Raw genomic sequence first — 14,817 nt, forward strand, 5'->3', positions numbered from 1 at the left:
CTGTCATCAAGGATGTAGGGGGGGTGTTTTACCGAGAAAAATCAAAAAGCTATATTAATAATACTAAGTAGCATCCAATTGATAAGGGGTCACGCACATTAATTATCAACATACAAAATTAAAGACCTTGTTCAGTCACAACATAATGCAGTTGCCTTCATCGCAGTAAATAATTGGTCTTATTCATCGTCTTCGCCCTCACCTTTATCAGAACCCTCCGCTTTATCAGATGACTCGTCGTTAATGGAAGCCTCACCTTTGTCAGATGACTCAGCTTCCAATTTCCTTTTCTTTCTCTGCTCTTCTTCTTTTCCCTTTCCCACAGCCGCTTTCTTTCCAACATTCTTCTTCCTAAACTCTGCTAAGCAACGAAGATAAAGCATTAGGCTACAATACATAAGCACAGAAAATTACCTCTTCCAAAACTAACTGTCTGTGAAGTGCATTCGCTAGTAAAATCAATACAAACATACAACTACATATATCAGGCATTTCCAATATGAAAAATAAATGGCATAAAATCTTTGGACATTACTAATGCAAAACATTACAAAGTATTGTCTTGTATGCTTCAAATGTACAATCCTTCTTCTAGTCTCCCACTACTGTATATATGTACTTATTTATGAATAAAATAACAGATCCTCCTAATATCTTTGAACCAAAGATTTTCCTCTACACTTCATATCAATAATGGCGTTTGGTTTGGCATTAGGAGTCCTGGACCCACGTTTCAAATGCGAAAAAAACTAAAACTATTTAGAGGAGCTTCAACTTGACAGTGAATCATGTATCCGCAGTTAACTAGGCAATACACGACCAACCATGCACTAACTAATCCTCAGGTTCCACTTCATATCTTCGAACCTATTACTTTCCACTAGACTAACTAATCATGCTTTTAGCAGAACTACAGAGAACAAACTTATTAACAAGCCAGGATCATATGTTAAAGCTGATAAAATAAAACAAACTTAATCTCAATAAAAGAGTCAAACAAATTAGAATAAGAAGAATGTCCAAGATGGACATATAATTGAGATTAACTTATATATCTCTCATGTGGCTCCTCTCTCCCCATAGAGAGAGAGAGAGAGAGAGAGAGAGAACATATCAAGTGAGAGGATTTTCATTATGAGTGACTGAAAGAAGTGAATATTGGCCATTGAATCAGATCACAAAAACTTAAGATTATATGATCTTCATACAACTTCTAGTCCTCTCAGTATCTCGATATGTCACAATGTTCTGACTTTCAGAACAAGGTAATTTCACAAGAACTTGACAAGTTCCAAAAAAAATGAATCAGAGCTAGTAGACCCTGATCTGTGGTGCTAACCAACCAAAACATTTTAAGTGATTAAAAGTAATCTACCTTCAAGGGAAGCTTTTAGAGGACGAATAAACTCAGAGAACTCGGTTTCTTCAAGAGCTTTGAAAACATCTTCAGCATTGACAATTTGTCTCTTTGACTCCTTACATATGTCATTAGCCCTACATCACACCCATCACATCAGCTAAGGTCACACACATTCATACCATATCATTCCATAAAAATACCCATCACTGTTCTGTTTTTTCTATCTATTTTTTTTCTTCCATTCTTACTTTCTTCCACTGTTCAAACCATCTATTTATCAATCACCCAATTCGAATCCTAAGTTTTCTAAGTAGGGGAAAAGGGATTCGATCATCAAAATTGACAATTTTCAGTGAAATTAATTAGGGGGAAGGGGTTCGAGGGCTTACGTGGCGGAAAGGTAGTGGATGAAGATCCTACCGCTTTCTGAGAATGCGAGAAGACCATCTTTGCTGACGGAAATTTCTCCTTCTTCAGAGCATCGGGACAGTTTATCCTTCACAACACGGCGCACGATAGACCGGGGCAGCTCATCCGCCTCAGCCATTCTGTTCTTCGAATCGGAATTGGGAATTGGAATGAATTTAGGGTTAGGGTTTTCTACTTACACATCTTTTCCCGCCATTTTCAATTTCTTTTTTCCCATGCAATGATTATTAAAATTAACATTTATATTTAATGGACACGACAAGTAAGATAAAATATCAGAAAATATATATTTTACACATGAATATAAAATAAACCAATAATTAAAAGTTTTTGATTTTGAGGAAAGTGATCTATGTATAGAATTAAGTCTGGTAAAAAATATAGATAATAATGAATTTTATTAATAACAGAATATATATTACTTTAAATGTCAGAAACTTGTAGCATACATTGAACATCAAACTAAATAAATAATAATAAAAAATATTTGTAAAATAGCAGAAAAATGTTAAGAGATACTTCATTACGACAAAATATTTATAAATATTTGTATTATTATTGTAATGTTTTAAAACTTCTATATTAAAATAACATATTTCAAATACAAGTGCACATGTTTTAGTATTAGTACGGACACATATTTCTGAATGATTATAAATTGAAGACTTTTCGATTACTGAAATTAATAGACTTAAATAATTTAATATTTAAAATAAAAGACATTAAGTAAAATCATAAATTTATTCTTATTAAAAATTCTTATTTAAAAAACAGGATATTAAAAGTTTTAATGAAAATAAAATAAAGACAATAATGTTTCAAAATGGTTGCAATAGTAAATAATTTATTCTAAGGTAGAAAAAAACAAGTGTAAAACTAGCATATTAATACAAACAAGTGTCACTTATCTGCTTTTACTTTTTTTTATGACAATGAAACCTAAAAATACAATTAAAAAATTAATTAGTATAAGAAAATTAATTTTAAAATTATTAAAATTATAAATACATAAAAAAATATTTATAATTTTTATCATATTATAATTATTTGATAGAAACCTTCATAAATTATTGTTAAAATAAAATAAAACTAAATAATCCTACTTTTATAATTATTCAAGATATTTTCTAAAAATAAAAATTTGAGACACAAAACAGATAATTCATGGAATGTAATGATCGATTCTAATAATAATATCTCAAACATATTTAAAATCGAAACATTAACATTGTCTAAGATCAAAAATAAAGTTTCAAAAACGATTTCTTGGTATACACGAGAATAAAATTTCAAAGATAAACTATTATTTCCTTAATTTTAAACATGAACTATTATTTCCTTAGTTCTAAAAAAAAAAAAACTCAAAATACTCTTTTCTTATATCTCGATTATACTCTCAATAATCTTATATCACTTAAGAGTTAAAGATAATTTAAATATACATTTTTTTCAAAACTTTGAGATGAATTGGGAAAGAGTTATAAGTACTTAATAAAAAAATTATAAACTAATAAGATAGATTATTTATTCCCAATAAATATATGGAAAGTGATTGGTAAAATTAAATTATCATTTCTGATAAAAAAAATGGAAACATGCTAATCAATTATTAATTATAAGATAGTAAGTCTCAATAATTTTAACAGCAATTTTAGAGAACTAATACAAATAGTTAAAATTGAATGTAACTAGTTAAATGAAATTAACTTTTACTCAGTTAATTGGTTAAAATATTTTTCTAAAAGGCTGTGCCCAAATTAGTTGAAACAAAAGAAGGAGTTGATAACAAAAAAAAGAAGTTTTTTTCTTTGTGTGTGTTGGGGGTTAAATTGTTGGTTCAAATATCTACCTCAAAATCCAATATTTTATTCAGTGGATCCAATATACATCATAGTTCTCTTATTTTCTGAAAATTAACAAATAAACTAATAGTTGTTACAAAAATCACTATACTCTTTTTTACACCCCAATTTCTGAGATTTATTTTGGTTTTTGATACAAGTGTATGAATGATTTTAACAATGATGCATCTTCCATTTTCACGTGAAGTGTAGGATTTTCCTTGGACAAATGAAGAGAAAGTTGAGCTGATTTAGTTTCCTTCTCTCTGCAATCAAAACCAATAACATGTAACCAAATGATTTGACTTAGAGATTTATATTCAATGCAGTAAAAAATCTGAAGAGGAAAAAGAAAAAGCATAAAGCTTTAACAATATTTAAGCACAGTTTGAAAGATCTCTCAGACTTATAATGCTTTAACAACTGCTAAATCCAATTACAAGACAAAAAGGTACACATATTTTTTATTTTCACTTTTTGTTTGAAACGTGGTGCAACAATTTTCCTTTATCAATAATACTAATTCAGAAAAAAAAAAAGAGCTCTTTTTAATGCACCAAAAAGTTCTGGTACACATGGAATTAGTGTTTGAGCTGGAAATTTTCCAGTGGATGCTTTTCTTTTACCTGTCAATTTATCTTATCAGATTTGAAGCAATAAGGCTATAACCAATGCATGCAACAATTCACTTTAGGGTCAGAAACATGTCATGTTCATGTCCAAAAGCTATTAGCAGCTAGTGTTGTGAAATATTCCTAATGTTTTTTTTTTTTCCAGAAAAAGAAACAAGAATAATTCTTGATCAGGTTCCTTGATTGAAAGTTTTAGCCACTAAAATGCTTTTAGTTGTTTAGTCATATCTGATACTCAAGCACATAATTATCCAACACTGTCTTTTGACATTGAAACAATCGACACAACACATGAGCATGAACATGACTTCACCAGTAGATATACGAAAAATTAACCACTCCAAGTCTGTTAGGTATTTTTCATTAGTCTATAATCTTTTTCAATATATTCTGATTTTTGTTTAGTTACCATACTACATCCTGCATCTGAAATTTTGAAAGAAAAATTGACTTTTTCTCACTCTGAAACCACACTCTTCCACATTCACTGTTTGTTTCATACTAAGTGGACTAAATGGTTTATATCTGATACATCAACCATTGAAAAGAGGTACATGGCATGGGAAAATGGCAGGTATATGATTAAGAAAAAATTATGGAAATTATTGGAGCAAAAGGGAGATATATGTGAGATAAGTTAACACTAATAAATCAGAGCCATGGATAAAACTTGTGGGGTTTGAAATTCTAACTAGAGGTTCTGAGGGATTTTCTTTTTAATCTGATGCAACTGATTTGGACTTTTGTTCAGCTGAAGACAAGAAGAATTTCATTCACAGAAGGATTCATATGCATGATTGCAAGTGGGAGATAAGGAAGATGGAGACTCATTATCTTATTTTAATATTCAAAAGAGTAATGAAGGTTTTCTTGGGGTAGTTAAGGTCGGCACAAGAGTCCACTTGTGACAAGCATGAATTTGATAGCATTTGACAGGTTCTACTTTAATTGATATTTTGACAGAACCTTTCTATAATTATGTTCCAAAAACTTCTACATTAAATTATTTTGTTCTAATTTGTACGTAACTAGAAGTGAAGATTAAAGTGATGACATCAACATAAATTTTCCTTTGAAGCCTTGGACTGAACTTTCTCACACAACCATATATTTTTTTCTTCTTCAGCAATTTAACCATATCATACTGAGAGAGTATCAATAACCTTGAAAATAAAATACAAGGAAAATTATTCAAATGGGAAAGAAAAATACTAGAAAAAATTAAACTTTTTTCTCACCTTAATAGTTTTGTATGACAAGATATGACGTATGGAAATTCCTCTGTTTTCTCATGAGACTTCCCTTCTTCTGATCACCATCTTGAAAGCTCCAAAGCAAAGATGAAGCTTACAACTATGCATACAAAAAAATTGACTGACAAAATCTGCAGATTGAGAAGATGGAAGCATTAGATACATTAGAACTATTGAATCAAAATATCCAATCTATTAGCCATATATTAAAAAAGGGATGAAAATTTTTAGATGTAGGTTAAAGTTCCATCATGTTTCTACTTACATTGGATTTAGCTGCCATAGGCATCTGTGGAAGATAACCCTTCAATCCAATGTTGTAAACTGGAGTACCATTAGGATAGTAAAGGCCATAGTTTCTCTCTGATGCTGGACCAGGCTTCAAATCCTCATTAAAAAGTGCAAAGACATATATATCAATAGGAACAGATGGTTTTGCAGGAGTGCCTTGTTTCTGCTCTATCCTTTTGAGCAAGTTACCATTGTACAGTTCTGCATTCTGTGGTGTAGCTCCAACCTCATCAGGGTCACCATTAGAAGGCCAACCAGTCTCAGAAATCCTCACTTGAATGTCATCATGCCCCATTTGTTTGATGGCAGCATAGACAGCATCAATTTGAGCATATAACATGTTGTCATATTGCAAATTGGTATTTGGATCAACCGTGCCTTGATTTGGCTGAAAAAGCACATAATTTAAGGGAACCATATTTGGGTTGTCTTTGTATGTAAAGAAAGGGTATGCATTGATGAGGAAAGGTGAGTTGATTTGAGCATGAAAATCAAGAAGGGGTTGGATATATTGTGCAAGATCTTCCCTAAAAACCCCAGATGAAGGAGGGTAGGAATTGGATAATATGTTGAAGGAATGAGCAGTTGTGACAGTAACTTGCTGGTCCAGTCCAAGATTAACAAGGGCATCATGCACAGTTTGCATTGCTGGAAGGAGGTTCAACATTAGCTGAGTATCATTGCTGTTGAACACCTCATTTCCCACAGTGATGCAAGTGATTTTGGTCTGCGAGAAGTAAGGTTGGACATGCTGCTGAATCCAAGTTTGAGCTTTGGAAGGGTTTGTCATGTTCTCAAGGTACTCATTTCCAAGTCCTATAACGAATTCCACATTGGTTTCTGAGAAGGCCACTAGAACATTTGGATCAGCATCATACAGTTTGATCCTACTCACATTCAAAGATTTTATAAGAACAGCTACTTGAGATGGAAGAGGTAAATTGTTGGCTATCTGTCCGTAGTTGATTCCAAAACCAAGGCCATGGATTTTCACCAACAAATCTGCAACACATTTGGAAGAGAGAGGAAGAAAAAAAAAAATCAGCTTACAATGCTTAATGCAGTTTCACTTGCACAAATGATCAAACATTGAATCGACAAAGCTCTCCAAGTCAGATTAAATATTGAACAATGTGGAGAATAGAAACTATTCCAAGTTGAGAGAATGAATTGGCTAAAACAATGGTTGATTCCTCATATAAAGCTATTCTGATCAGAATAACTCAATAAAAGTAGATAGAATGTTCCATTTCCAATGTGAGTACGAATAGAATAAGACTATCTTAGATAACAAAACTTTATTTTCTTTTTCATCCACTTTTCTGGAATCAAATGGGATCAAGCACAAGTAGACAAAGCAGATAACAAACCAGAAATGGAGAGAAGAAACAAAATCGTTGATACAAAGAAGGAACAACTTGTTATTACTGATCTGATCATCATCATGGCCAAGGACCCCAGCTGAGAGCACCACAATTTTAGGCACAGAAACTGAGATAATGCTTTTCATTACATGTGAGAATCAGAGCTTTTCATATTGTATATACATACACACACATATATACACACATATATAAACATATATGTATACAGATATTAATCATTGTTAAATGAGAATCAGGGTTCTGTTTCCAAGAGCAATGCTATTATAGCTGTCAATTTAATTACATCATTCTCAGAATACTGTTACTGAGATAGATAATACAACAAAAAACAACATGCATTTTAATACAGTATCTCTTCTTTTTCTGTAAACAAGTATGAAATAGTGTAAAAAGTGAACAAAAAAAATGATGTTAACAGATATAACGTGAAGCAAGATAAGAAATGCAAAACAACAAAAAGTAAATAAAATAAAACAAAAATACAAACTCTGTAGATGAAGCCTGATTCTCATTGTAAGTGTGGGTCCCGCTCTTTCAAAATGTGGACCAGACATATAGTAATTAATTATGGTTCGTTTTAAAGAAGGGATGTCCCATTTTTTTCTTTCTATAATTGTAAAGTTAGATACAAAAATGATTTAATCAATCATTATTATTTTTTATTCAAATAAAGCTTAATTCAATTTTACCCTTCTTTGATATAAAGTAACAAGTACCCTAAAGAATGACATCTTTTACCAATTACAAAAAGCTTATATATTAAATTAACATCTAATTAGAAGGCTAGTGTTTATTTTTCTTTCTTTCTTTATAATATATATATATATATATATTTTTTTTTCATAGCAACTTGCATCCTATGCTTTCTCACATGGCTACAGCTATGATCAGAAAGTAACATGCATCACCTTGTCCTGAAGAATAGTGTATTAAAATTAACCTAAACACTATTTATAATCTATTCTCTCACAAACTGAGATATCAACACAATCTTAATAATCATTTATTTTCTTTTATGTATAGGGTATGATGCTATAACATTTTGTTTAGAAGTTATTCAATAATCAAATAGTTTTTAATATATCACACTTATATAACAAATTATTTTAAGTTTACTTTGTGTCTATAGTTTACGTTTTTTGAAATAATTTTTTAACAACTAAATTTTGACAACTTTCTCTTATATTCTGATATGACATATTTTAAGTGGTTATCAATTTTTTTATTTTCTCATTTCTCTATATTCCAAAATCACTTAAAAATGTCACCTCAATTGATAAGAGTAAATTATCAAAATATCATTCTCTTTTGAACATATACATCTTTAATAAGAAATAACATAATAGACTTAAATAAATCTGATTAAGATAATATGTAATATCATTTTAGTGAGTGAATCTATACTTAACTCAACTTTACAAGACAAATTTATAAAATATTATCTTTACTTATATAATATAGATTAATTTTATCTTTAATTAGGATGAAATTTATATAATGAAATAAATCATGGTTCAACTCTTTATTTATTGAGGTTAATGATTTGCTTTAACTTTGAAGACAATTCCCTAAAACATAAACTGGGAAGAGAAGCAAAGCCTTAAGACTTTGAACGTTAAATCTGCCACTAAAATGGTCAGATGTTAATTAATTAATTAATTAATTGATTAATTGAGTAATATGATGAAATAATGTTAATGGTTTTTAAAATGAAAATGCTTAGATGGATCTTAGTGAACGCACGTGTTGAGCAAAAAGGGCTGCATCAAAACCGCTGATATACCTTCGAAGTCGCACGTGTTTGGTTTTTTTGTGAAAAACGACCTTTCGATCTACGTAATTGGATCTATTCATTCATTATAGAAAACCTAAAATTGTAAACACCAAGTTATTTTCTTTTATTAAAAAACATATCCATTTTTAATTCTAAAGTACTACTTGTGCTAATGATGTAATTGAATTTGAATTTATTAGCCATTATAATGGATTATAATTTTCAAAGACGATATCAATGACACTATATTATTTAAATGTCATGATAATAACTGTGTTAGTCAGGACGAATCTTAAATTTAATAAAACTTGGTATTATTGAAAAAAAAATCTTAAACATAATAGGGCATGGTGTGACTCAGTTAAAATAAGATTAGATTTAATAAGTATTAAAAAATCTTTGAATTATAAATGTTTTAAAGTAAGAGTGCGTGTGAAAAAAATACTTTTACTTTAATTAACTTGTTAAATATGACCAAAAATAAGTTTTTTTTGTACATAAAAATATTTTTACAATTTTTAATTTAATTATTTAAGCTAGCTAATAAATTTTTATTACTACCCTCGTATTATTTACTTGAAATCCACCTTTATAATCTCTTTTCTTTTTTATTTTAAAGTAAATGCCGGATTCAATTTTAACAATGACAAATGAAAATGAATTGAATATGTAATATGTAATACAGAAAATACGTTTTTTTTTTCTTCACACTTTTAATTATTAAACCGAATTTACAGTTTAAAATGTATATATAGCAGGGATACATGTTCAAAACATGTCTTTTTATGTGGTTAGGCTTTTTAAGAAAAAAAAAAGAAAAAGAAGTTGATTTGGACTGCTTTCAACGTCCTCATGATTTGTTTCTTTCTAAAAAGTTGGAAGATAAAATGTTTATTAAATAAAAATATAATTATTATACATATAAAAAATTATAAATATTTAATATTAATGTTTTGAATTAAAAGGTTATGTTATATTTTTTTTATATTCCATAAACTTTTAATATACATAAGAAGGTAGTAAAACCGATCAGTCCTACCAGTTTTAATTTGATTCACTCTTGGTCCACCAAAAATAAGTAAGAATGGACTGATTTGTCACTGAAAAACAAGTCAGGAATTGCAATATGTCCTGTCATAGAATAGATCGACGAACTGGCAGACTGACCCGCTAATTTTTTTTTTCAATAATTTTATTTTTAGAGTTTTCTATTTATAAAATTTATTTGTATATATACTTATAAATAAATATTTAAAATATATTTAATCGTATAAATATTTTATAAATTTTTAATTGATCAGTTAATATTTATAATTGGACAAATTAAAATAATTATTACATGTTAAATTATTCTATTATAATTAATAATTTAAATTTAATTTATAAGTGTTAATGATTTAAATTATAACAATATTACATATTTTAAAAATTTTAATATAGAAAATTTAATCTTTTTAGTTATTTTTAATTAAAAAGATAAAATAAATAAATAAAAACGAACTAGCAGACTAAAAATGGACTAGCCCACCAATTTGGCGGACTAGACAGGTCGGACAAAAATGGATTGACACGTTGAAAAATTTCAACCCGATCCATCCCATTTCGGCCAATTGGCTTGTTGGACCCAACCCACTTTGTCGTCCATCAACATCTTACAAACTGATTTTTTAAAATCAGGTTTAAATTTTACTTATCAAAATACTATTAGAATCATCTAAAACATATTGTAATTATACTTCTAGTATTATCAATTTGTAATTATACTTGTAGTATTATCAATTGTCATATTATCGTTCGAAATGTATATATCTGTACGTTTACTAAAATTAAAATAAGTTTACAAATTTAGAGTGGTGATGGTGATACCAACTATTGTATTGAAATCCCTCATTTTCATTATTAGGAAGGGTTGGTGGCGGTAGCAACAACAACCATCAATCACCGGAAAAACACCCACCAAAAAAAGTTCCTACTTCCGATATTCAATGCACCAAACACCTTTTGAAAATTTCAACTTACCCTCACCTAATAGAAGAAGGTAGTAACCAAATGAAAGCAATAGTAAGACTTAACAAGGTAACCATGATTTCAATGTATTTCATCCAATTTATGATACTTATAATTCCTTTTATTTTTCTATTTTATCTATGCTTCTCTTCTCTTATAAACTTTAGATGTTTGAGCTTAGTGCACTTCTATCGAAAAACAAAAACATTAACTATTATATTTCACACTTTTCAATGTATTTGTTCTGTAAAATTTAGTGCTTTAATTAAATAATGATGTAACTAGAAAAATATCATAATCCATTCTCTGGGGAGAGGGTCAAAGTGGAACTAAGGTTTCATTATGCTTGGGCCTTACCATGTTAGAACACAGTAAATTAAAGGAAGGCATTTACTTCCTGCACCTCCACAATATCTTCACAAGTATATACCATGTTAGAACACAAATTTTTCATAATACCCCTACATGAAATATATTTCCCAGCTTTCTGCAACACATAAAAAATACATTCCTAAGAAAGCTTTTTGAAACCGAGTTCTTTTTTTTTTGGTGCATTTTCTCTCTGGGTGGTGACTACATCGGCGGCAGCAGCAATGACGGTAGGGTCCAGTAATAAAAGCGTTTGAGTCTTTTCCATTATTGTGGGGTTAAGTTAGTAATTATGGGGGTACAAGAAGCAATAGGCTTAATGGAATAAGAATTTGATCTTTGTGAACCCATCATTAATAGTCATGTGAATCTTTTCCTTCGGAATGGCAGATATCCATTACTTATTATGTGCAATGTACACCAAAGGCAGTTATGACATTTCGTCACTGCATTAACTAACCAACATTTTACAATTTTTATAGATTAACTGTCATTCTTTTATATACTTAGATTTATATTTTTGTTTTGGGTGTGAAAAACACTTGATTATAATAAGTTCATAGTAATAGAAACGCAAAGAGTACTTTTGGTTCCCGATTAGAAAAGTGAACTCCTTAATTAAATCTCAATAAATATAAAAACGCCATAAGGGTGGGAAGTCAATTTTGTAAATCAAATAGGTTTTTCCATTGCCATTGGAAAGTGCTAAAGTGACAGGACCAGGACACATAACATGCAACAAGACTAATTTTCTTTGTTTTATTTGTTCTAAAACCATTAGATTGTTCTAAAACCATTAAACATGCATACCCTTATTATTACATTACACTTATACATAAAACAATATCATTCAAATGCCAAACAAAGTTATTTATCACGTTGCTTGTTTGCACAAACAAAAATTCATTATCCCAAATCACTACTAATAATCCCAGAAAAAAGGTTGATTCTAAATCAGAAGAAGAAAACTAGTTGCAAAGTCTACCTTGAATTCCCAGTTCCCAAATCTAAGGCCAGAGTTGTTCAGTAGAGTTCTCCTTCCTTGTGAGTTTCAATTACACAATCTGCAGTTGGATAGGAGACACAGGTAAGTAGAAATCCTTCTCCCATTTGGGTGTCATCAAGGAATGAGCCATCAGACTGATCCACTGAACCAGAAACAATCTTCCCAGCACAGGTAGAGCATGCTCCGGCGCGGCACGAGTAAGGAAGTTCAACTCCAGCATCCTCTGCTGCATCTAGAATGTAGGTATCATCTGAGGCTTCAAATTCATTCTCTTGTCCATCTGGGCCAATCAGCTTAATCTTGTAGGACGCCATGGCAGTGACTCTAAATGAAGAGGATGACTTCAAGCCAAAAGATCTTGAAACACTCTTTGCAGATCCTAGAGAAGAAGGACACTTCACTGTGGTGCCAACAGTGAATTGATTTTTGCTTGGAGTTTGAATCATGCAATGGGAGGAAACCTTCACACTTGACAAGGTTGCCATGATTAGCCTGAAAACAAATCAACACTGCAGAATTAACATCTTGCAGAAAAAAAAAAAAAAGTGGTTATCTATATTATAGGTAGAACATACTAATGAATACAAATTTAACACTTGAAATCCAATCCAATTGGATTAAGATAAAGTTCTACAAGAATTACATTGCTAGGTAAATATATTCATCATATATCAATCAATACCCTTCCAAAAAAACTAAAAGAAGAAATTTACTTTGTTTATAACTGTATGTAGGCCAAAACTTTTACACAGGAATGATGTTTCACCTAGCATGTAAATGGCATACACAATATCAGTTATTGCTGCTCTATGTTGCACATATACGGGGTAATTGAATACGACATGGGTATGTCCAAAGTTTAACACTGTTCTTTAGGTATCCAGTGGAGTGCAGGTATGATTTGGGTATGGCATCAACAATGTTGATTGAAATGAAGTAAAATTATGATGCATGTGCAAGAACTGAATGTACAACTATACTTTATAAATTATATCCACAAGTAACCGTTAGATTTTTTTATTTTCGCATCATTACATAGTTGTCTTAATATGTATAAGAGATATAAAACCAATCTTATGTCTTTGCTTAAGCTTTTAGGACACACACCCCGCGTCTCTTTCAGATTCCACTCAATACTGACCAACAAACCTTGAAAGACACAGAACAATGGTTTTTATAAACATCAGATAATTTATTCATATTACATAAATTACAATGCAGTAGCCAGCACATTTAACATGCAGAAAATGATTGGAATAAAGGGTAACATCTTTGTGTCTTTATGCTAAGACCACCCCTTCGTAGTGAACATTCAACATCCTCTGCTAGGCCAGGATGTTAAATTGTTTCACATTACAAAACCAGAGAACGCAACTATAAAACTATTACAACAACGTCAGAGGCAGACAGGTAATTGAGAAAAAGTGTTTTAATCCTACAGAAAATTGTAGTGGTAATTCCACACCTTGAATTTTTAATGAATTTATGCCATAAAAGTTAACAAAGAATGGAATCCATGCCATTCATGTTCTATACAAAAGGCTCTTGATTTATGGAGCAGTATGAGAAGAAGCAGGATGATAACTCTGCTCTTCACTCGATGCTCCAATTTACAACAAAAGCAAGCCACTAAATGGCCTCATTCTCTCTCAAAGCCAGTATTCTTAAAAAACCCATCGCACAAAAAGCATAAAAACTCTTTCATAAGCAGCCAAAAGACAAACCCAGACACTCCAGAAACAAAACTCGAATGCATTACTGAACGTCAAAGAAACAAAGTTAACCCACAAAAGAAAAGTTTGTTTCTTTGCATTAAAACCTCCTCATTAGATTACCATCCCGATCCCTAACTAATCAACAATGCAAGACACAAAGAAAAAGAGGGCAAAGCAACACATGCACAATCATTCAACCAAATATTTAGTCACACTAACCCATACTCCATCGAAGAAAAAAGATAATTTTTTTTCTCCTCTTCTCATAAAACAAGCAAGGGCCATGTTCCTAAGAATCCGACAAATAATCGAATATGCTGTAAATATAAAATCTATACGTCTGTCTGTTCCCACAACTGGTAAGAGAAAAAAAAAAAAAAAACCCTTACGAAAGATTGATAAAAAGAGAATAACTGATTATAAAAAATGCAGCTTTTAAAAGAAAACCAATCCGTATAGTGGGTAATGAATTAGAACAGAAAAAGAAACCAGGAATCATATGAACATGAAAAGGGCTTACAGAGAGGAGAAAATTGTGAGTGATGAACGCGGAGAAAACAAAGTGGTTGACGACAGAGAAAATGACGCAGACTTTGGGGTTTATGAATGAATGTTTCAAGTGAGTCAGTTACGTTTTTGCCCCTTCTAGGTGCTTCTCTCGCCCACGGTTTTACATACACTAATTCTTTTTATTGATATAATATTGTTTAATATAATAATATGTTGGAGTTAATTAATAGAGTAAAGCTATAGCA

General features: G+C 30.6%; 3 protein-coding genes across 5 annotated transcripts; all 3 read right to left on the reverse strand.

The window, feature by feature from the left end:
- Positions 1 to 26: 26 nt before the first annotated feature.
- On the reverse strand, positions 27 to 2,015 carry LOC114168920 (DNA polymerase epsilon subunit 3). Of its 2 annotated transcripts, none has more exons than XM_028053900.1 (3): positions 1,750 to 2,015; positions 1,376 to 1,494; positions 27 to 358 (listed from the first exon to the last, which is right to left on the reverse strand). In XM_028053900.1, exons 1-3 carry the CDS (start codon positions 1,905 to 1,907, stop codon positions 180 to 182), a joined length of 456 nt encoding a protein of 151 aa, XP_027909701.1. In that variant the 5' UTR covers positions 1,908 to 2,015; the 3' UTR covers positions 27 to 179. The 2 variants fall into 2 exon arrangements, with proteins under 2 accessions (XP_027909701.1, XP_027909700.1); XM_028053899.1 differs by having other exon boundaries at positions 27 to 361.
- Positions 2,016 to 3,635: 1,620 nt separating this feature from the next.
- On the reverse strand, positions 3,636 to 7,408 carry LOC114168242 (glucan endo-1,3-beta-glucosidase 14-like). Of its 2 annotated transcripts, none has more exons than XM_028052989.1 (4): positions 7,225 to 7,408; positions 5,781 to 6,808; positions 5,501 to 5,646; positions 3,636 to 3,896 (listed from the first exon to the last, which is right to left on the reverse strand). In XM_028052989.1, the coding sequence occupies exons 1-3, from the start codon at positions 7,250 to 7,252 to the stop codon at positions 5,575 to 5,577; spliced, it is 1,128 nt and encodes a 375-aa protein (XP_027908790.1). In that variant the 5' UTR covers positions 7,253 to 7,408; the 3' UTR covers positions 3,636 to 3,896; positions 5,501 to 5,574. The 2 variants fall into 2 exon arrangements, with proteins under 2 accessions (XP_027908790.1, XP_027908789.1); XM_028052988.1 differs by having other exon boundaries at positions 7,177 to 7,405.
- A 4,667-nt stretch (positions 7,409 to 12,075) lies between these two features.
- LOC114170747 (ferredoxin) lies at positions 12,076 to 14,688 on the reverse strand. Its single transcript, XM_028056299.1, has 2 exons — positions 14,583 to 14,688; positions 12,076 to 12,839 (listed from the first exon to the last, which is right to left on the reverse strand). Exon 2 carries the CDS (start codon positions 12,830 to 12,832, stop codon positions 12,365 to 12,367), a length of 468 nt encoding a protein of 155 aa, XP_027912100.1. The 5' UTR covers positions 12,833 to 12,839; positions 14,583 to 14,688; the 3' UTR covers positions 12,076 to 12,364.
- Between the last annotated feature and the right edge of the window lie 129 nt (positions 14,689 to 14,817).

The sequence above is a fragment of the Vigna unguiculata genome, chromosome 11 (genome assembly GCF_004118075.2).
Source record: "Vigna unguiculata cultivar IT97K-499-35 chromosome 11, ASM411807v1, whole genome shotgun sequence".
Lineage (NCBI taxonomy): Eukaryota > Viridiplantae > Streptophyta > Magnoliopsida > Fabales > Fabaceae > Vigna > Vigna unguiculata.